This window comes from Xiphias gladius, chromosome 19 (assembly GCF_016859285.1).
Source record: "Xiphias gladius isolate SHS-SW01 ecotype Sanya breed wild chromosome 19, ASM1685928v1, whole genome shotgun sequence".
Lineage (NCBI taxonomy): Eukaryota > Metazoa > Chordata > Actinopteri > Istiophoriformes > Xiphiidae > Xiphias > Xiphias gladius.
In genome coordinates, this window is record NC_053418.1 from 8,716,364 (window position 1) to 8,737,200 (window position 20,837).

The 20,837-nt window shown below is 43.2% G+C and overlaps 1 protein-coding gene across 2 annotated transcripts; it reads right to left on the reverse strand.

Annotated features, from left to right (window-relative positions):
• Window positions 1-392: 392 nt before the first annotated feature.
• On the reverse strand, window positions 393-20,469 carry adamts12 (ADAM metallopeptidase with thrombospondin type 1 motif, 12). Of its 2 annotated transcripts, XM_040156310.1 has the most exons (24): window positions 19,932-20,469; window positions 19,377-19,741; window positions 13,821-13,998; window positions 13,454-13,662; window positions 13,250-13,333; window positions 12,442-12,566; window positions 12,142-12,291; window positions 11,061-11,204; window positions 9,989-10,133; window positions 9,806-9,898; window positions 9,490-9,635; window positions 9,153-9,322; window positions 8,495-8,628; window positions 8,168-8,288; window positions 7,036-7,280; window positions 6,462-6,603; window positions 6,216-6,342; window positions 5,454-5,664; window positions 4,173-5,312; window positions 3,305-3,457; window positions 2,953-3,129; window positions 2,244-2,390; window positions 1,947-2,100; window positions 393-1,702 (listed from the first exon to the last, which is right to left on the reverse strand). In XM_040156310.1, exons 1-24 carry the CDS (start codon window positions 20,050-20,052, stop codon window positions 1,587-1,589), a joined length of 4,797 nt encoding a protein of 1,598 aa, XP_040012244.1. In that variant the 5' UTR covers window positions 20,053-20,469; the 3' UTR covers window positions 393-1,586. The 2 variants fall into 2 exon arrangements, with proteins under 2 accessions (XP_040012244.1, XP_040012246.1); XM_040156312.1 differs by lacking the exon at window positions 8,168-8,288 and having other exon boundaries at window positions 8,482-8,628.
• Window positions 20,470-20,837: the final 368 nt, after the last annotated feature.

Below are 20,837 nucleotides of genomic sequence, written 5' to 3' on the forward strand. Positions count from 1 at the left end.
AGAGAGGAGCCTGGGAAATTTGGGCCAGCTGAACCTGATTCCTGAAACAGTGCCTAGTGCTGCTGATTCTGGTGTTACACATCCAGCAGCATCTGGCACTTTCAGGCGAGAATGACCTTGTTAACATGAAACGTCATAAAGCAGAAACCCATGATGCAAAGAAGGGTATGATATGCCTGCAAATATGATGTGTTAATAGTCTTATTTACACTAATAAGGGACTATCGTGGTATTCAAGCAATGCTATGGCTGTGAGTACTACAATATCTACCAGGATAAATACATAAATTTAAAAATGTTGGGATGAATAGATGGAAATCAACCAGACTAGATTACATGCATCACACATACAAGTACGAATATTAAAAGAAAATTTTATTTCATGCGTCAGCTACAAAGCAGTTGTGTCACAAACATCTTTTATCATGACATTTCTTGATGGAGACGTCTGGAGGACAAATCAGTCACGGTGATTTACCAGATACATGACAATGGTAATGCCTGTACAATATCATACAAACACAGTGGCCATCTTTAGAGGGACCTGAGAGGGATGACCTGCAACACCTCTTTCTCACGGGTCAATCTCACACCAAAGGAGGAGCACCACAGGTTCAGCTTGAGAACTGTGCAGGGTCTGCGGCTGAGTTCATCATTGACAATTGAAACAAAAATGACTAAAGCGGGAACTTGAACCCAGTACAATGTAAACACACAGTGCCAGCTCTGAGGACAGAACCACAATTCAAGCAGAATAAAGCGTGTAAAAAAAAACACAGCGATTATCATTACTATTAACAATTTAATTAAGAGGTCACAAAAAAATCTTTATTTACATTCTGATTTTACCAGTTCACTTTGAAATAAAAAATACATGACTCTTGAATCATCAGCACCTTGATTATAAAAGCACCTTTGGCCCAGAAAGATTTGTACTGTAGGTCATAACAGAATTTTTCTTTCTGAATAAAGAAAGTGCATTATATATACTTGTGTTACAGTCTAATTCATCACAACTGTGTAGGAGTTGCTCTTGTATCGGCCTGAGCTCGCGTAACTTTTGAATTGTGCTTCTGGATTATTTTTTGAATTAGTAATTTTGCTTTTTTAAATGTTTTCTAAGTATGTTTTGACTGAATCATTGTACTTTCCCCAATTTTTTAAAATAAAATAAATATTTTAATTCTGATAAGCATTTCTGCTCACCTCAACATGGCTTTATGAACATTAAGCTCTAACATTTCTTATGGTCCAAATGTGTATTCATCATCGGTGTTCCAGCTTGTTCTCTTGCTCACTTTGGTAATGCCTCCTAGCAAAATTTTTCATCGGAAAAAGTTATCCAAATAGGTAAAAGAAAAAAAAAAAAAAAAAGAAAGAAAAATTTAAAAATAACTCTTAGTTGACCCAATTTTGTTTGTGCTGATTAAGATGTGGTTGTTGTAGTGTTGCGGTCATTAGCACTTTGGTTCAGAGGTGTCGGTCTGTGGATGGCTTGGCTTTACGCCAGCACTGCATGAAGATACAGTAAATGTCACTGGAGTTGGGATGTACCCATGGTAATATATGTGCGTGTGTATCCCTGGCTATGGCCCACAGGTGACACAACACTGTCTTTGGACCGACCTGAGTGAGCAGCGACCCAGTAGCTTCAGCTTGTCACAGAAACGTGAGGACATAGTGTTCTTCCTACAAACTGGACCTGCATGAGAAGGAACACAACTCAGAGGTCAAATGCCGCGAAAAATGAAATGCAGATGATACGTGAGGTCAAGTTTATCTGGAGTGATTTTAACCAAGAGGTTTGTCACAAAAACAAAAACACATACTGTAATGTCATAGAAATTGCATGTGTGTGTGTGAGGATAGTGAATTTTCTTTTCGAATCTTCCACTACGCAAGAGAAACAGACAGACAGACAGACAGACAGAGTCTCGTGTACAAACCTGCGTTGGTCTTGCATTCCTGCATATTGCACTTTCTGAGTATTTCCGGTTTGGAAATCTTCTCACAGAGGCTGTTTGGCATTACGGCCAAATCTCCGTCACTCATACAGTTGACTTGGCGCTGCTGCTGACCCCCACCGCAACTCACACTACACTAGAGAGTCATACACCGACACACAGCAACACAGTGATAATTTAGTCCAGTTCTATGACTATTTTAAGCCTTATTGTTTATTGAGAACAACAATTAGAAATGCCTTCAAAGCCTCAAGGAGATCTCGATTACTTGTGACTGACCTTCTCCCAGTCCTCAGTCTTCCAATGAGTGCAGGGCTTTAGACTGCACGGCTCTGTGCCGTTCGGCCTCAGTGTGGTGCTACAGCGATTGGGCTCAGGACAATACACCAGCCGCTCCCTGATGCCTTCGCCACAGCTGCCAGAGCACTGAGGAAAACGCAAGGATTAAAGGGAGGTATGTAATTTTTGCAGAGACTGGAACAAAATCCAAGTTCCCTACATTTCCATCTGTATAATATGGGACATGAAAGTAATTTGTGGAGCTGGGTGTGACTACACAGGTGAAATATCCTCAGTAATCGTTGTAATGTAGTAGAGGCTACATCTTGCAACAGAGCAGCAATAATTTTGGCCTTCGGTGGAAATGGTTAGCGGAAAATGTGATCAAATCCATGTCCAGACTGTATGTAAACGAAACACAAATCATTCCCATATACAGCAAATTTGTTCTCAAAAGGTTTAAAAAAAAAAAAATCAGGCAATTTAGTGACAGTGATGATAACTGTCGATATTAAAGGGTTAGTTCCCCCAAATTACAAAAATATTGACGACAGATATCTCAAGGATTGTTATCTCAAAACTTAAACCAAACCTATCTGCATGGCTAGATACCGCTAGAGGTAAGTCAGAATATAAACATGTATATTTACAGTATATAAACACGCTATCAGTGTAACATATAGAGATTTAATGTGTATAATGCTCCTACCGGTCCCCAGGGTGATACACTCCAGGTCATACAGGGCTTGTGAGGGCAACTCAAGGTGCTGGGGGGTCTGCTGGACACAGCTTGACAGTGGAAAGGTCTGAGGGGACGTTTATTCTGAGAATCGACACATTGGACATCACGGTACCTCCTTCCCACCGCTGCACAGTTATCTGGACACTGTGGATATATTATCGCAGTGAAATAAACGGCCCAGAGATATGTGAAAGGTGAGAACTGCAACCGAAACAAATCAATTTTAAATCTGGAATTATAATCAAGTATCAAGTGCAATGAACAAGTAATAAGTGTAATTATTGGACTCATCGACCGGAGGAAATCTACCGTTGCTCACCTTGCTCCAGCTGCCACTTTGCCAGGTGGCACAAGGCTGCAGCTGACATGTACGTGCAGGCTCAGGTCTCTTCATGTTGGCACAGTCCTCATCATTCTGGGAGCTGCACATGACAGTTCGCCATATTGCGCCAATCCCACATGTTGTCGAGCACTGGGAAGGGAGGGGTATATTCTGATTAAAACTCAGATTGGGTTTATGTGTGTACGTGGGTGACAGACTACTTCAAGTGAAATGTGAGGCAATAATATTGTAAAGCAGATGATTTAGGAATCTCCAAAACAACCACCAGAAATTCTTAAAGGAATGTACCTGCGGTTTTGCATGCTTTAGCCTGATAAAAGCAGATCTTGTAACCATTTTCTAAATCATACATCATTTGATTTCCTGCCACCAAGAAGCCATTGGAAGTAAATTTTCACTAGAGCGTGACCATTAATGTGTTGCTTTTAAACCACATGGTGCAGTTGCAAGCTCAGACAGTTCCTCCCTTTTGGTGAATTCAGGGATTTCCGTCATTCTGATTAAATTGCCAAATGAATATTATTACATCCATGTTTGTTTATTTTTTTGTCTTCCGCATTTTCTGGTAACATAATGTTTATTGGCAACTTAAAAAAAAATTACTTAAAGCTTAAACATCACTGTAGTAGTCTCTGCTGGTCAATTTTCAAAGCTTTCAATTTCTTGGCAGTCACAGCATGCCTGGAAGGGAAGAAGCAATCTTCAAAAGTTATGCTACGCCTTGGAAATCAGTCGACATTAATGTCAAGCGTGTAGTTAAAGGGCTAAAAAAAAAAAAAAAAAAAATTACTGGCATGGTACTTTAGAGAGTAGGATAATATGGTCATAAAATGTCTGTACCCACCTCGCTCCAGTTTCCTACAACCCAGAATATATCCATGCTGACTGGCTCTCTGGCCATCAGGTTGCTTTGGTCACTGGTGGAGCGACTCATGGGACTTTCTGGTTGCTGGTTTTGGCTTTTGGAGCGACTGCCTTTGGACCGTGAAGCGGGCTTTTTAGCACGAGAGGCTAAACTGTTTTTCTTGGGTGTCACAGCAGGTTTCTTCCGTTTAATAATCTTTACTGTGGGCTGAGGCGATGCTGCAGTGGTGAATAGTTTTCTTGCAGTTGTTGAAGGAGCTTGGGTTGTGTGGAAGCCAGTTTTCGATGGGACTGAGTGGCTCTTGTACATCGGAGTGGTGCCGGGAACCCTGCGTGTCCAGTGACTGTGCGGGCTGGCGTAGGGGTTGGATAAACGGTGAGTGGTCTCTACCGATGTATCACTACTGGTGTGTGGGGTGGAGAAGGTAGTTGTGGTGGGTGTTCGGGTCGTGTGCATGGTAGGTGGAGTTGTTTGTAAAGTGGTTGATTTAAGGGGATTTTTGAGTGATGTGGCTGTGGTAAAAACATCCAGGTCAATGATCCCTTCCTCGTCTGTTGTCCTATCCTCAACAACATAATCATATCCTGGAGTGTACATCGGCACATTTGGCGTACTTCCCTCCTCTCCTTCCATGTTTTCCTTTTCCTCATCAGTTGCTTTCCTGTCCTTTTCCGTAGAATTGAATTTAGAAGGGAAAAGTCTCCCCCTCTTATTCCCATTTTTCCTCAATATTACATTGAACTCATACTCCTCTGTGTCAGTGATTGTGGTTTCAGGGGTTGAAAGGGATGTGGTGGTAGGGATGAAAGCAGTTGTAGATTCTTTGGTGGCTGTTTTTTTCCTCACAGTGATAGCAGCTGTGGGTGCAGCTGTGGCCGTGGTGCTCATAGGAGCCCAGGTAGGTGAACCAGGATGCTTGGTGGGGTGGTTCTTATTTGGGTAAATGCGTCGGTATTTAGGGGGAGGTCCGGGTCGTCTACGTAGACTTGAGTTAGGGCAGCTCTGCAGGGCACACAGTGATCTGGACCGAGGTTTGGTTGAGAGATCGCAGGTCTTTTTGGGTGCTAGTGCACACGTGACAGTGCGTGAGCGAACCCCCCCTCCACATGTGACCGGGCACTGCAAAGAAAAAAGAATACAAATGAAACACTGACTCAGAAATAAAGGAAAGTATTAAGGAAATGGAAACAAATGCAAGGAAGAGTAAAGATAAAGGCTATGGAGATGAAAATAAAATAGGAATCAGAAAAAAAGGCTTACCTCTTCCCAGTTCCCGACCACCCAGTCCTGTCCACAGGGTACGTCTCTGTTGCACGGCACCACAGGTTTGGGTTTAAGGAGATGCTTGCACTCCACAGGGTGGAGCACCCTTTCCTCCGCTGAAACCGTACGGACACAGAGCACCGTTCGCTTTCTCACACCGTCAGATCCACAGGTGGCTGTACACTGCTGCCAACCCCCAACCCACCACCTGGGGGAGAGGGGATGGAGAGGAAGAGAGGGTGAAGAAAGAGACCGCTGATAGAAGTGATTTGATGGCATTCACAAAAGTAAAGTACATGGTAATTGGAAAACGTTGCCATTTGTTTGAAAGTGTTTCTGAAAATTAGGAAATGTTTGATAGTATTGCCAATACGTTACCTGAATATCCCAACCCAATTTTTCCTTTACCAAAAGAAGCCAATTTTCTAAAATGTAAAAGGTTGTCAAAAACCAAGGCATAGTACAAGCCTAAATTGCTAATGGTACATTGCCTACAGTATTTGATCAAAGAATAAGTCAGACTACAAATCTGACCAGGCCATTGATGCAAACTTTGGTTGCTCAACAGTTTTTAATATGTTCTACAAACATTACTGAAAAGGTAATAACATTCTATGGGTAACTACTGCAGCCAATTAGGTAACCTGATGACACTCAAATATTACAACCTGATAATCGTTTAATGACCATTGAGAAATGTTTATTTAACTATAACTAAAGTGACAGAAAAACATTAAAACAGCATTTGAGAGAAAGGACCTTGCAGGACAATCCATAGTCTTGCATTTTCGGTGCCTGTCTTCTGGACGGCTGTCTTGGTCACACAGAGACTCATCCACTACACCCACATCTATCTCAAAACACCGCACAGGCTGGTGCTGCTCACCTAAAACGGACAGGAAGTCAGAAAGCAGGTGGCCAGGTCGTAACTAAAATGTCACTGAAATCCTCCAGCTATTACAAATTTATAGAATAAGAATTTTTCTTGCCAAAGGCGACACCAACCTAAGCCACAGGTGGTGCTGCAGTCTGTCCACGCCCCATGTCTCCAACTGTAAATAGGTTCGATGATCTCATTTCCTTTCTCTTTGGTCTTCTTAATGGTGTACTCATACTTTATACCCCGGTTCTTCTCCTGAAACAGCAACTGGACCACCACAATATATTATGGCGAGAATCCTTTCAAGACTATTTAGACAGTATAACATACTTGACAATCATATAAAGACATAAAGTAAAGACATATTTTTCATGTTCTCATCAATTTGCTTGTCTTTGAAACACTTCTACTTTTGCTCGGACTCATTTTATTAAAATGATCTTGTCCTTCACTCAACCGTGTATAAGGTGATTTGGAAAACATGCAAAGTTTGCATGCTCTGTTGGTTCGCTATCCTTGAAGTCTGCCCTTCTTCTCTATCCCTGATTGGTTGAAATCACTCTACAAAGACACTGGAAAAAAATATAAATTGCTGATTACTCCTATACCTCTCGCAATACTGAAACATTTAGAAATTGTGACAATGAATACCCTCCCCTCCCTTTAATCACATTCAACCGCTGTAGTATGTGGGCCTACCTGGAGCATGACTGGCTGTTTGGTGGGTCCAGGAGCGGTGAGGTTCTCCATGTTTCCGCTGCGTTCGTAGTAGAACGTTGTCCCGCCGGCCTCGTACTCCCCGTTCCACTGTATGATGTAGTTGCCGTTGAGGAAATACTCCTCCGACGTCTCACTTCTCAGAGCCAGGAAGTTACCTGCCTCCTCTACTTCCTTTACCAGGATGTCCCGCGCCCCCTCAGGTATCACACCCACATCCATGTACCCTGGGAGAGTCGGGAGGGGAGTCAGAGTCACAGCGAGGTAATGGATGGGCCACCATGGCTGCTGCCACACTCACATCCAGACTACCAGACGGTTTCTCTCTGATCTTTAATAGAGGGTGGGCTCTGTCTCAGTCTTTGGGGGTGGTTGGCATGTGTGTGTTTGTGTGTGAGTGTACGTGTGCATATTCGGCGTGGGGGGCACTACCCCGTCTCTGTTTTTTATTGTGTGTGGATGGGGGGGGGGGCTGGATGGGGGAGGACGAAAGCTGCTAAGAGTGGGTCTCTGGAGTTTAATGATGTTTGTGGGAAGGTGTGTGTGTTTCTGTGTTTGTGCATAGGAGGGGGAGGTTTGCCCTTAGTCTAAACCTTTTGAAGTCTTACACATCTGGGCTGGTTATCTGGAAAGGATGCTGTGTGGGGCAAACACACACAGAAGGAGAGAGAGGGGAGAATGGGGGGACGTTTTTTATTGTTTTAGAGCCTCTTTCTCTCAATCTGTCTTCAGAGTATGTTGATTCTGCGGGTAAGTTATACTTTTCCAAGCATAGACAAGTGCAAACATGGGCCTGCAGATACACACACACGCGCATTACACCAGCCAAGTATAGCAGGACAAACAGCTGCACGGTGTGGACAAGAAGGCTGTCATGACAACAAAGAAACAACACAATGGCGTAATGCTAATGAACTGTCCTGAAATGACTTTCTGCCTGTAGACATAAATTTTAATTCTGTGCTTTTTCACACTCCTCTGGTGGGTACATCAAAGCTTTTTCTCATTAATACGTCGTCTGTTTTGTGTTACTAAAAATGTATAATTGTATGATTTCTGTTTAGATCATTTAACTTGTTTCCAGCTGCTCGAGCATCCCTTGTGTTGAACTCACCGAAGCCTTCTGCTTCATCGAATGACCTATAGACCGTCTCGCAGCTTGTGCCGTCACCCAAACAGACTCCACAGCGATCCTCCATTGCGTTTGAGTCAATGCCATAGTCACAACCTACCTCCTACGGTCAAGACACACACACACACACACACACACACAAGAAAAATAAAAATAAAACCCCAGACACATTACAGTGTAACATAAGATGAAGGTTTACACAGAAAATCTCCTCCCACTATTATACTGTAGTTACACTGCAGCATGTCTCATACCCCGCTCCACTATAACCCCTCCATCCTCTTTTAGTCTCTTACCCAGCCACACTACCTTGCACACTCCGTTGACGCAGATGTTTCTGGACTTGTTGTTCATGAAGCACGGCGTTCCGTCCGTCACGGCGTCGAGCATCTTCTCCGAAAAATACTCACTGACTGGTCGACAGTGCAGCTCACAGGGATTTACTAAAGACGGCCGTGAAATGGTGGAAAAGAAGGTTGTCGTTTAACTCCAGTGAATGGTGAGTGTGAGTAAAATTCATTTAAGTCAAGCCAAACTGTCTCGGGAACTAATGATGAGGCATACTACTCTCATCAATGATGAGATGGCCTTTTTGGAACTCTTTTTTGTTTTGTTTTCTTTCTTTCTTTTTTTTACACAATTAATAAAACAAACAAAATTACATTTATTTTGTGACAGAATACACAACAGTGTTTTGAGTATAGGAAAGGACACAAAAACACAACAAAAAGAATTTCAGCAAGGACAGCAACTGCAGTACTGAAATGTTGTATGCCCCCGCTAAGACAGGGAAAGTGCATCAGTGATGCCTTACCAGTGTAAATGCTTCCCCCTGTTGGGTAATGCATAATATTGCATCTACTGAGCTTATGGAAAGGGAAGTGTAAACAGGGGCTACCAGCATCTGTGTGTCCGTCTCTCTGCAGCATCTAACTCTTTTTTTTTTTTTGAGGCTTTGACCACTTACATGGGTTAGACACAGGAATCCACTGGTAGAGCTCATTTTGGTAGGCCACGGTGTCAAACTCACTGCACAGCATCTCTCGAAAGGTAGGCTTATTCTTCTGGCAGGGTTTTGTGTTACAAGTCCGATAGCGCTTCCTTTCCCCAGTGCAGTACTTGCCTCCAAACTCTGGTCTGCGGAAAACAGGGGGACACCAGTGGATCAACCAGGGGATCAGTTTTGCTGTGAAACACTTGACAATGAGCGAAAGGTAAAACAGCAAGAAAAGTTTTAATGAGAGAGGGAGAAAACAGTTCAAATGTGCCTCATGGTGTGAGACACATCTAGAGCTATCTCTTACTTGGGGTTGTTACATTCCCTCTCCGCTGACTGAACACCTGTTCCACAGGTCCTGGAGCAATGAGACCAGGTACTCCACTGTCCCCAGCCTCCATTTACGGTCTCTGGGAGTTTACCCACAATCACACATTCTCCTGAGATGCACCACTGAAGGAGAAAATGCTGGTAAGATTACTCATATAACACTAGTAATATGACACATTTAATACTCAAGACTCTGCGCCAGCATCACCCTCATATCCATAGTGCTAACCATTTCCTTCCCCAGGCAAATGAATCCCAAACCCTAACAAGACAAAGCAACTGGCACCATCCACCTTCTCTGGTCCACAGCGAGTGCCATCTATAGGTGAGTCCAGTTTGGAGCGACAGGAGCCATTCACTGAACACCAAAGGATCTGGCAAACGTTCTGAAACAAAGAACAATGAACACGTAGATTATTTTCTAAAAGATTTCTGACATTCAGTTTTCACTTGGTGCCTAGGCGCACAACACTCACATCAACCTCAGGGCAGAAGGTAGCATTTGGGCCATATTGGAGTTGGCACTGGTGGTGTGTGGTGTAGCGGACACCGAGGCGAGCAAGTGGGGTGGTTAGGTCCCTCTTGGAAGGTCGGTCATCCAGACAGAAACCCCAGCCACGACTAAGAAAGACAAACATAAACGTGTGACTTTTTGAAAGAGATGAAAAAGAGAAAGGGCACAAGGTGGTGTAGTGGTTGAGAGAGATACCTGACAGAGAAAATCAATAGAATAGGAGCTCAGCAGGGAGGAGTTTGTTTGTCCTTGACTGTGGCTACCAGCATGCTTTGAACATTTAGCAAAATTTTAAAAATGATACAGACTTGATGTCATATCAAAGCATGCCAGTGAACATGCTCATCATTTGCTGCACTTTGCAGTCTCCAAGCCCAGTGTTAAATTAAATAGGGTGAAGGGAAAACACCAGAAAAGCCTACTCTTCTAATAGCAAAACATGCTGATTCACAGATCGGAGTTCAACAGACACGGGCTCTGACCTCCGACTTTGCAGTTCGAGTTCGAGTGCTAACCATGAAATTGTTGTTGTCAGAAAAGAATTCTTGAAATCATTGTTGAAATTGTTTTAAAACAGCGAGAGTCAAAGCAAACATTTGCAGATATTTGTGCAGCTGGGACTGCCCTCTAATGAACCTTAAGGCTCCACTTGCTTTTCTGTAATTACCTGGATTTTCTGGCTTCAAATCAGTTGTGCTTGTTCAGCTTGTGTTCTTTGCTGCTCTTTTAAAAACTTCGCTTGTCACAGTTTGCTAAGCATCAGTGTTTTTTCTAACTTTTTTTTTTTTTTGTTCCAACACACACCACACCCGTTGTGTTTTTTGGATCATTTTCAAAATTCAAAAATTCCATTCAAATCTGCACCAACATATCCACTTTATCATTGTAGTTTGGGATCACACCCATTTTCATAATGGTTTCAAAACATACACAATTTGTGCTCCCCAAAAACGAAAAACAGTAATAAAGCTGAGTGAATCACGTTATTATTTTATCAGTAATGGCTTCAGAATAATTTATGAATGCAGCCTTACTCGAGGAAGCGTGTGATGTACTCTTTGGAGCATGAAGACCAAGTAAGAGGAGAGCTGTCATACATCAGCTGTCTGGACATGATGAACGGGTGCCGTCCTTCCAGCTCACAGTCATTCCCCTGGCCATCATGATGAATTCCAAAGCTGCGTTCAAACACAATCAATACGACCGAGTATTATGTTATCATGACACAAAGAAATGTTTTTCAAGAATAGATGGCCTTCGTGCTCTGGCTGTCATGGTGGAGGTCTTCAGGACATGGATCAGAAAAAGCAGACACCGCCTCTGAACAAACAACCCACTTATCTCAATGGAATTCAACATCCGTGTGTCCCAATCCTGTCATACATGCAAAGTAATACATTTGTTTCCAAAACTGAAATAGCTCCAAAGTCATCTGATGACTTTTGTTTGTGCATGTCTTACATGATTTCCTGTTAGTATAAAGACTTAAAGTACATGAATAGACACTGTGAGGATTTGTACATAATTTATAAATTATATTAGTAACATATAATGTGGAATCCCTTCATCCAATTCAGTCATATAGTCCTCATAACCAGGTGAGTCTGACCCAACTCTAATTTTATCAGCCAGGCTTCCTATTTGTAAACTGATGTCTCCTGATTGAACTGGTACCGAAGCTACAACTCAACAAAGCACTGCAGTAGAAATATGGCATTAAAGAAAATGTGTTATTTTTTTGTGTTACAGTAATCCAAAGCTGAAAAAAAAATCCAACTGCTCTGTCTTCTCACTTTTACCGTTACTAAATGATCTACACCCACACCACATCAACCTTCTCAGGTATCAATCTTTCTTTATGCCTAGTTAATAGATACTAGCAATTATTTGCATACAGTCAATTCGCTAATGGGCTGAAGCTCTAATGCCATGAGATTTTATGATGCAACCGTATATTCCTCTACAGTAACCGATCATGGGAACAACATGCTTTCTTTGTCACATAGCCCGTTGTTATGATATTCCATTACGCATTGTTTCGCAGCAATTACAAATCCACACACACACACACAAACACAAACCGACACACACACACACACACACACACACACACACCTGTGGCCCATTTCATGTGCCACGGTGAAGGCGACAGGTAGTCCTGAGTCCTCATTGATGTTGCAGCTGCGGTGTGGCTGACACATCCCAGACAGATGAGACAGACCCAGCGTCTCACAGGGCTGGTTCATTCCAGCACAGATGTCTTTCCTGAGGGGAGAACGCAAATGCAGATTAGGTGTGCACGAGCCATATTTTCGTGAGGGGCTAGTATCAGAGCATATCATTTATCCAATTCATTTAAGTTATCTAATGAAATTGCTGACGTACACATACATACAGCATGTGTATGTGACTTGCCTAGTGACCAACACAGCCAGGTCATGATGAGCTGGGTGCGTGTCACTCTGAGGATTGAGGTTTTTCTGCCAAGCACAGAAACTGGCCAAAGTGGTGTCTGCATGGTGAACAATCTTCAACCCTTTCTGCAACCAACAGCAGAATTAGAAATATCATACTGCACATTTTTGGCATCACTCAGACTTTTTACATTCTTTCATTTTAGAACAGCTTGAGATTATTTCTGACCCTGAAGAAATACGTTCCTTTTTGTTTTTGTTCTTTCACAGGGGATTTTTAGCGCAGTGTCAGTTACAGAGCAGCAGAGATTCATCATCTTTCTTCTCCATCAACACATTCTGCTTTTCCTACGATGACATGCCGAAACGTCTGCTGTGAGAAAGATCTATTCCTTATGATGCAAGCCAAGAAAAGGATGAAAGTTTTAAAATAAGTATACAAAATGTCACATAATGCGAATAAGGTCTGCAGCCCGAGCTGACAATTTTATGGGGCAAACAAGATTCTGATTGTTCTTGTGGTCAGTCAATTTGGGTTCTATTGACTTTTGTCTGCTTTCTAGTTTGCCACACTTACAGCATACAACTTGGAGCAGCTGACTTAAATCAATGTTTGAGGTGGGTTCAATCTTCAGCTGGATACTCAGTGCAAGAAGCTAACTAAAGGAGAGTCTAACAGTTTTCTTTATAACCTTGCTATTCCTAATGAGGAATGCTTCAAAGATTTGTTTCTTTTGTTCCACATTTCAGGTTTGCACTGCATAAGCCCATTACAATGTCATAAAAGACTTCATCCAGTTAAGTGTTACCTCTTCTCCCTGTAGCAAAATGAGGCGCACCAAGATGACATGGATGGCATTCCCAATACTGGCATCATGAAAGATTCCGGCCACCTGCAACATAAAGATCCTTCTCAGCTAAGTATTTAGACATTTAGCACCTGTGCAGAGGAAGAAAATGAATAAGAGTATTGATGTAAAGAGTAAAACCAGACGTTAATTCTAACCACTCACCATGTTCATGATGGTGAAGATGTAGGATTCCACATTATCACTGCCGTGATATTCGATGAGTTTGGAGTCAGCCACCACCATGGTCTCCACCCACCGCTCTCTGCTGACTGAGCGCTGCGAGCGGGACTGAGCCCGATCCTCCCCGCTCTGCTGCTCCCTCTCCCATTCCTCCCTTTCCCTCTCCACCTGGACAGAGTCACTTGGGGCATCTAAAGCGTGGATAATGGAAGACATCAGTCAGCGTACATTTATGGCTTATCCTTACTTGACAGAGGCGCAGAAAGGAAAAAAAGGTCACTTGTGGACAATTACCCAAACACCTGCAGTACTGTACACATGCAGTAGCTACACTAATTCAGATACACACCTTGGACTCCACAGGGGCTGAGTGTTTCCTTGGACTCGAGGCTGCGTTTTTTTCTGTGACTTCCTGTAGTAACTCTCGGATAGACGATGTGGGGCTCTGGAGTCCCTGCAGGATCATCAGGAGATTTCTGGACAGGTTCAATGAAATATTGTCCCTCCGGCAGGGAGAAGAAGCCTCTCTGGGGAAAATAGATAAATTACATAAATGAATATGCATTGAGCAGAAAATGACTGAGACTGGGCAGAACGACTCAGTCATTAGGGCCATGACATTCTACTAAGTCACAGCTCCGAATTGTAATTAAGATTAAAAAGATTATTTCTTATCCAAAAATCTTGCCCAACACAGCTTTTGTAATATCACACATTCTCTGACTGTGACAAAAGCAGAGAAATTACAGCCTAGTAACTAGCATGCTTTTCTGTTATAACATGTATATGTGCAACATCAAATCACCAAAACTTGAATTGTTTCAATAATTCCCACATTTAAAAGGTGAGAGGGTAGATATTCCCCTTTAAGGTCTGCTGATAAGGTCGTTCCTCAGTAATTTCCATCAGACTGGAACTCATCATTAGTCAACAGATCTGAATATAAACCTTTTCTCCTTCCCTGAGGCACATTCTCCGTCTGATGCAGCAGCAATACAATGACTTCTTCCTAAGTATGCTTATGCATGTTCTTACTGGTACGAGCTATTCACTTGCTGATTGAGGTCTGCTGGTGAACACACACATAGGCAATTACGTATGTACATGCCCTCACACACAAATACACTTACATGAAAACATCCATACATGCAGACACACAAAAGAGGGTTTTGTCAAAACTCTGACTTTTTTCTCGCAACCACACACATTATGAATGTCCCACCTCCAGCTCACTGTTCAGACACACAAACACACACACACACACACAGTCACTTCATTAAAGTGATTATGTGTGTGTGTGTCTGTGTGGGTTCTGTGTCAAACAAGCCCAGACTGTTTGGGGATGAACCCCTCCCTCTCTCATTAAACCAACTTGCAAAAGAGAGAATGACAGAGGGATACATAATTCTTTCAAGAGCCAAACAGATGGAAAGAGGAAAGTCTGCACAAGGACAACTGTGCACAGAAAAAAAAAAAAATCATTTATTTTTCTTCAGCAAGAATTTCTGATGTTGAAATGTTCATGCATATGAATAAATGAATCCAGGAGATAACACACAGAAATCACTAAACATGCACATGTATTGAGTTAAACAACACCAACCCCAAGAATTCTTGGAATATGAGTGTTACATCTGATTCTTGTATTTCTTCCTCAGTGTTTGAGCAGCCAAAGGCAGATGTGAAGAATTAGGCCATGCAGCTCTTACAGTTTGGCCAGTTGCGGTTCCAAGGGTCTACCCTGCTGTTTACAGCAACTTAGCATTGCTCGGCTTTCTGTTTCATCCTGACAAGTTTTACATGTGTTTATTGGAAGAAAACAAATGATCCAACCACATTCACTCAGCAGCCTGCAGACCTCTGATCGAGTATCCCGTTTCCCCGTTCAGGGAGGTCCAGAAAGTATAAATCTGAAGTAGCAGTTCCTTTGGAAAGACTACATAACTCCACCTGTTACAAAGCATCTTGTGAGATAACAGTCTCTACCAACGGGAACAGAAAACTTTGTAGGATAAAACTAGGCTGCTCAGGCTTGTTCGTCCGTGTAAAAACCACCATAGGAACAACATTAACATTGCAAGTGCTAAAGGAAAGTCCTCTGTATATGTCTGATGTTTGGTTATTTTTGTCCAAACTCAGATTAAATCAAATATTGAGAAAGGGTTCTCCAGCACTGACTCAGAGCCTGGCCTTCAGCCAGAGGCCCCAGAGCCGCGGTGGACTCATCCGCAAAGCATGTAAGCTGATATGTCTACGGTCAGCTGGGAAAGTTTCACACAGGCCCTGCTCAGAAAACGCTCAGCTGATTTCACCGTTGCTCTGTATCTCGTCCACACACACTCTATTTGACAGAATTAACAGGTTATCAGATTAAGGTCTGTTTTTGCATTTACATCACCTCACTGCAAGACAAAACACATAGTGCATGAAAAGGTATGAAACATACAAGGGTGAAGTTTAGGGCGGATTCTGGCGTATTCTCTGTTATCATACCTCCCTGTCGTCTCCTATATGTATTCCCGAGTGCAGAGAAAAGCAGGTGGTGGAGTGCAGATCAACTGGGAAGGAATGCTAAAGAGAAGCCCATCCAAACATGCAGACCATTGCTCTGCGTGATCAGTATGATCTGCATACCAAATGCAGTCCCACTGTGGAACACAGCCTGCAAGGCTTTGCTTGTACAGTGTGGTTATGGTGTTACTTGTGATCCTTAAAATTACCATGTACAGATCCCGTGTGATGTTTGTGCTCAACAAAGAAAGAGAACTTGAAAGAATACCAGCTAGGACTTTGTTTTTCATTTGAATAAAAATAGGGGATTGTTCTGGCACAGTTTTTGCTCTAAATCCTGACTGCTCTGCTAGCTGACACAGCCTCAGACTCGAGTTCACGTTGCACTTTCGCCACCTCTTCTCCCTCTGTCACCCCCTGCCCTTCTCCTCCTCCTCTCCATGAAACCCCCTACTCTGGCCTGGAGGAAGTGTGTGTGGTTGTGAGGTGCCAGAGCCAGGGGGGGTTACCATAACACAGGTTTGTGTTCTAAATACATCGGCCATGTGGAACTGCTTTATTTTCGTTTCCTGCTTCTGTGGGTTTTGTAGTGCTGGCCAACTGGGTCTGGAATAAAGTCTCTGCTGTTACACAGCCTGTGGCCTCAGTAGTGATTAGTGGGACGGAGGGGGGAGGTGGGGGCGGATGGTGCCCAATATGATTAATCACAACAATTTGCTACCAAACAAACATGAATTTATTCTTAGACAACTGGGTTTTGGTAATTACTGGTTTCACTACATTTACTTCAGTCTTTTTTTTTTTTACTTCACAAGATAATTCTGCCTGTGAGCTAATTTCTTCTGCAGAGGTCAAAGACATTATCATTTTTCATCTGCACACTGAAAAGAAACATGCATTTAAGTGAGGAAAATACCAATATAATAGGCTGGAACCTGCATGTTCTTGCTTTGCATTGTGCCTTAGGGATTAACAAAGACTCTTCTGAGAAAGCTTCGGCTTTGCTTGAATTGAAGCTTTTCCCACAGAAAGAAAAAAAGTGACAAAAACTTCCACCCAGTTGCTCTGGTCCTCACCGTTTCGCATTTGCAGTAAATAGTAAAGGTGTAGGGTAACCTGAACTTAGAAAAGACATAATGTAAGGTAAATATAGCTCACTGCAGTACAGCTCTATTTGGTTGAGCAAATGGGACTTGGTTTTTATGCAACCAGAGGCTGGATGCTAATATAACGGGATGTAGAGATGTTAATGTACTAGCAGAGACCATATCGTGGTTTTTAAAGCATTTAAATGGCATGACTCTGCTCCATTGGTTGTTCTGTGCCAAGTAGCAACAATTAGATAGTTAATTAATGAATCTGTTGAACACAAAATTTATTGAGACATATTTTGATAATCAATTAATAATTGAAGTAATTTATCAGGCAAAAACTTTTGTTGGTTCCAGCTACTCAAAAAATCAATTTCCTGCTTTTCCTTCTTTTACGTTATGTTAAAATAATATCTTGGGGTTTTGGATTGTTGGTTGAACAAAACGAGACATTTGATCACCTTGTCAGCTGCCTACAGCTTTAACCATAGCTCAAGGTACGTATCCAGCTATTTCCTAACAAGTTTTGTTACGCAAACATATCACAGGGTAATTATCTTCACCAACAAAGCAGCGCAATTAGACTGTGGTAGCCGTGTGGACTCTATTAGCACTATTGGCATTAACCTTTTGATTACTGACAATAACTTACAATCAGAAAATCGTCACTGGTGGATTATATTTCAAAAAACACCCTCCCAATTTTTATAAAGCCTCGATAAATCTTCGATATATGTATTCCTAATGCTTCCTGTTTAATTAGCCCTGAGTGATTTCTATTTTGTTCTACATAAATAAATGATAATCATGTTTTCATATTTAGTTCATCTCTAGCTGCTTCCTAAGGGTAAATGACCTCAACAGCAGCTGGTAGGGTTTCCCTCCACACATCTGTCTGGCCGAGTCTTTCTGCTTAGTGGTTTCTCTGTGGTTTTTAGCTGCCAAAAACCTCAGAACAGAAAATCAGTGCAATAGATCATAGTAGTTTCCCTGGTAGGTTGGAGGGAAGGGACAAACTGGGGCATCCTCCAAATGGGGTAGGTTGTAAATAAGTGAGCTTTTGAATGACACAACACATTTTTCCTTTGAGGATTACTTGAGACCACGCAAAGTGGGTCAGATGTAAATCATGGTAGCGCAGGGATGGCTGTCATGTTAGTCTTGTTGTTCTGAGTAAGATGTAACAAATGCTTTGCAGTTACAAGATATGGCAGGAAGAGGCAGTGCAACCCATACAAACATAACAGAGAGGCAGGAGGCAAGACCCTGCAGGAGAGGCATTCCTGCTGTGACACAATCAAACATGAACACCGAAACATTCTTCATGACTAAAACTGACACGTCCCATCATTTCAGAGGGTCAAACTTCCTCATTTTCCATAACCTCTTCCTGGATGTTGATAATTAAATCAGATCAAAAATGCTGAGGAGTGTGTTTTGCGTGATTACTCTTTGGTGAATAAAGCTCTTAAAAGGTCGGAAACTCAGCAATGAGTTCACCAGAAATTTCCATATGGTGCACATCTCTTTTCATTGTGAAATTCTCCACGTGTTGAGCTGCTCACTTGTCTCTCTGCTGTCCAGCTGTCTTCTTATCTTTTGTAATTTAACTACCTATTTGATTAGAAACATTAAAGGCAAAGTAAAAAAAAAAAAAAAAAAAAGCACCAATTCTCTGAACAAAAAGTATGGCTTTATTTCCTGTTGCTCTATCTGTCAAAGCTTATGGTTCCCCATGTGCCAACATCAATTATTGAAGCTCTCTCTAAGCATAGAACAAAGTAACACTGCTCGTCCAAGAGTGGGGGGTTGCAAAGAATATTTGCGGAACAGGCAGCGATGTGAATGAATGAGTGAGGGTGAAAGTAAAGAGAAAAACATCTGAAAGACAAAGGAGACAAAAAGGGTCTCAGGGCCGGCCGAAAACCAGCAGCCGTCAGTGGGTCTGCAGCACAGTCGTTCTGCAAATAGTGTCAGGAAGTCTTTGAAGGGCAAACTAACAGACAGGGCACTGTCAGATGTAAGGGTTCGGTTAACAGCGTACGACTGCCTAAACCACATACCAGCTCCCCCAGAGTGACCCCCGCCCCATCCTCTACTGGGCATTAAAAAAAAAAAAAGCCTTCCTGCCAAAAGCATCTATATTTTTTTCGAACGAGATATGACCTTCAGTGCAGATTTAGGGGGGAAGATTCTGCATAAAAGCTTCATGTGGATTATAGGGATCAATCTGATGAATGAGACTGAGGTTAACATTGACCTTTTTCCCCCTTTTGTGTATGCAACACAATGTGATTCCTTACCAGTCCTCTACAGGTGCTGATGGCAGCAGTTCCTCGCACATCAGAGTTTTCCACCATACCGAGGAGGTGGCAGGAATTCCCCCCGGAGAGACCACGCTCGGTCCTGTTGGCACTGCCGTTCCTCCTCTCCAGGACGTAGTCATTCGAAACCAGGTTATTGTTTGCAGTCAAATTGAACATTAAAGCTCGGCCCTTGTAGTTGACCTTATAGTAAACCTGCCCCTCCAAAGCAAGGGGTCGCAGGTCACGCCTGACTCTACCACCCCTGAAGTGGTGAGACAGGGAGTGGGAGATGAACTCTCCATCAGCGTTGGTTTTCTCTGGGTGGACAATGGACAGATCTGACCCTGACTGGGACAACTGACCTGCAGAATAGAGTTGGATACAAAACAATAGAACGGGGTCCATGCAGTGGTGATGTATCGATTACACAGATTTGCACCTTTACAGCGTGCTATTATTGATATGCACCGAACCATACAAACTTTTCAAGTCACGAATGCAACTCAGACACGCACAGAAATGCAGCCTCCGTTGCAACCGCACCACACTGACCTTGCTCTGCAAAGAGGGAGAGGAGTCTGCCGGAGTCGGAGAGCTCTTCGTGGCCGGCTGCCAAAATGAAAACAAAGTGCAGAAGCAGAAAAAGAACCGGGCACTCCTGCGAACATCGCATATTTCATGTAACCAAACTCAGAGCACTGGAAAAGAGTCCTGGGCACTGGCGTTCCAGTGGCGCTAGAGACGACCACTTCGACCCTGCGCTGCGCTGTGTCATGACACGAACAAGCTCAGAAATCTCCCCTCACGAAGGGAAACATGCACCGTGGAAGACTGGGAGCCAGAACACACTTTAAAGAGGGAGAAAGCTCCGGCTCTGCGGAGGAAGGAGGGGAGGAGTGTTCCTTGCAGGGCTGAGGGAGGGAGGGGGAGCAGAGAAGAATCGTTGCTGCAGAGGAAGGAGCTTCATTGATCTGAATAACCAGCCCGCTCTGTTCTGTGTCGAGGCTTGACATTCAGTGCTGTGTCATTAATGCGGGACCTTCTACTGCCTCCTCTAACACAGTAGGATTAGCACATGAGCGCATTTGGTGGACCATTTGAAGGACACTGGGATGAAACTTTATGGACGCGGGGGGGGGGGCACTCGCTCGCTCGCTCGCTCGCTCGCTCGCTCGCAGCATTTCTGCACAGTTTTCAAATCGGCCTACGTCACTTCCATGTGAAACGTACGAACACAGCCTTCCTCGGTCATCGCGGCTAAAAATGCCATACCCCACGGCGGCGGCGACGGCTTCCGCGACAAGGCTTCGGTGCCCGCTGTCAACGGAGACGCCGTGCACGCGTCTGTGCATTGTGACAATGCACGATGCCTGAGCAACGCTGCTGTCAGCTCAGCACGTGCACAGTTCGGTCACGGTATATGAACAGGTGTCGGACCTGCCCGTGCGTCACAGTGCT

Excerpts from the sequence above, each read along its gene's own strand:
- adamts12 (XM_040156310.1), bottom strand. The coding sequence starts at position 20,052 with ATGCGATGTTCGCAGGAGTGCCCGGTTCTTTTTCTGCTTCTGCACTTT. Across the intron at positions 13,334-13,453 it reads TCTTCACCATCATGAACATG|GTGGCCGGAATCTTTCATGA; the intron begins GTGAGTGGTTAG and ends TTTATGTTGCAG. Across the intron at positions 3,458-4,172 it reads TTGTAGGAAACTGGAGCGAG|TGCTCGACAACATGTGGGAT; the intron begins GTGGGTACAGAC and ends CTCCCTTCCCAG.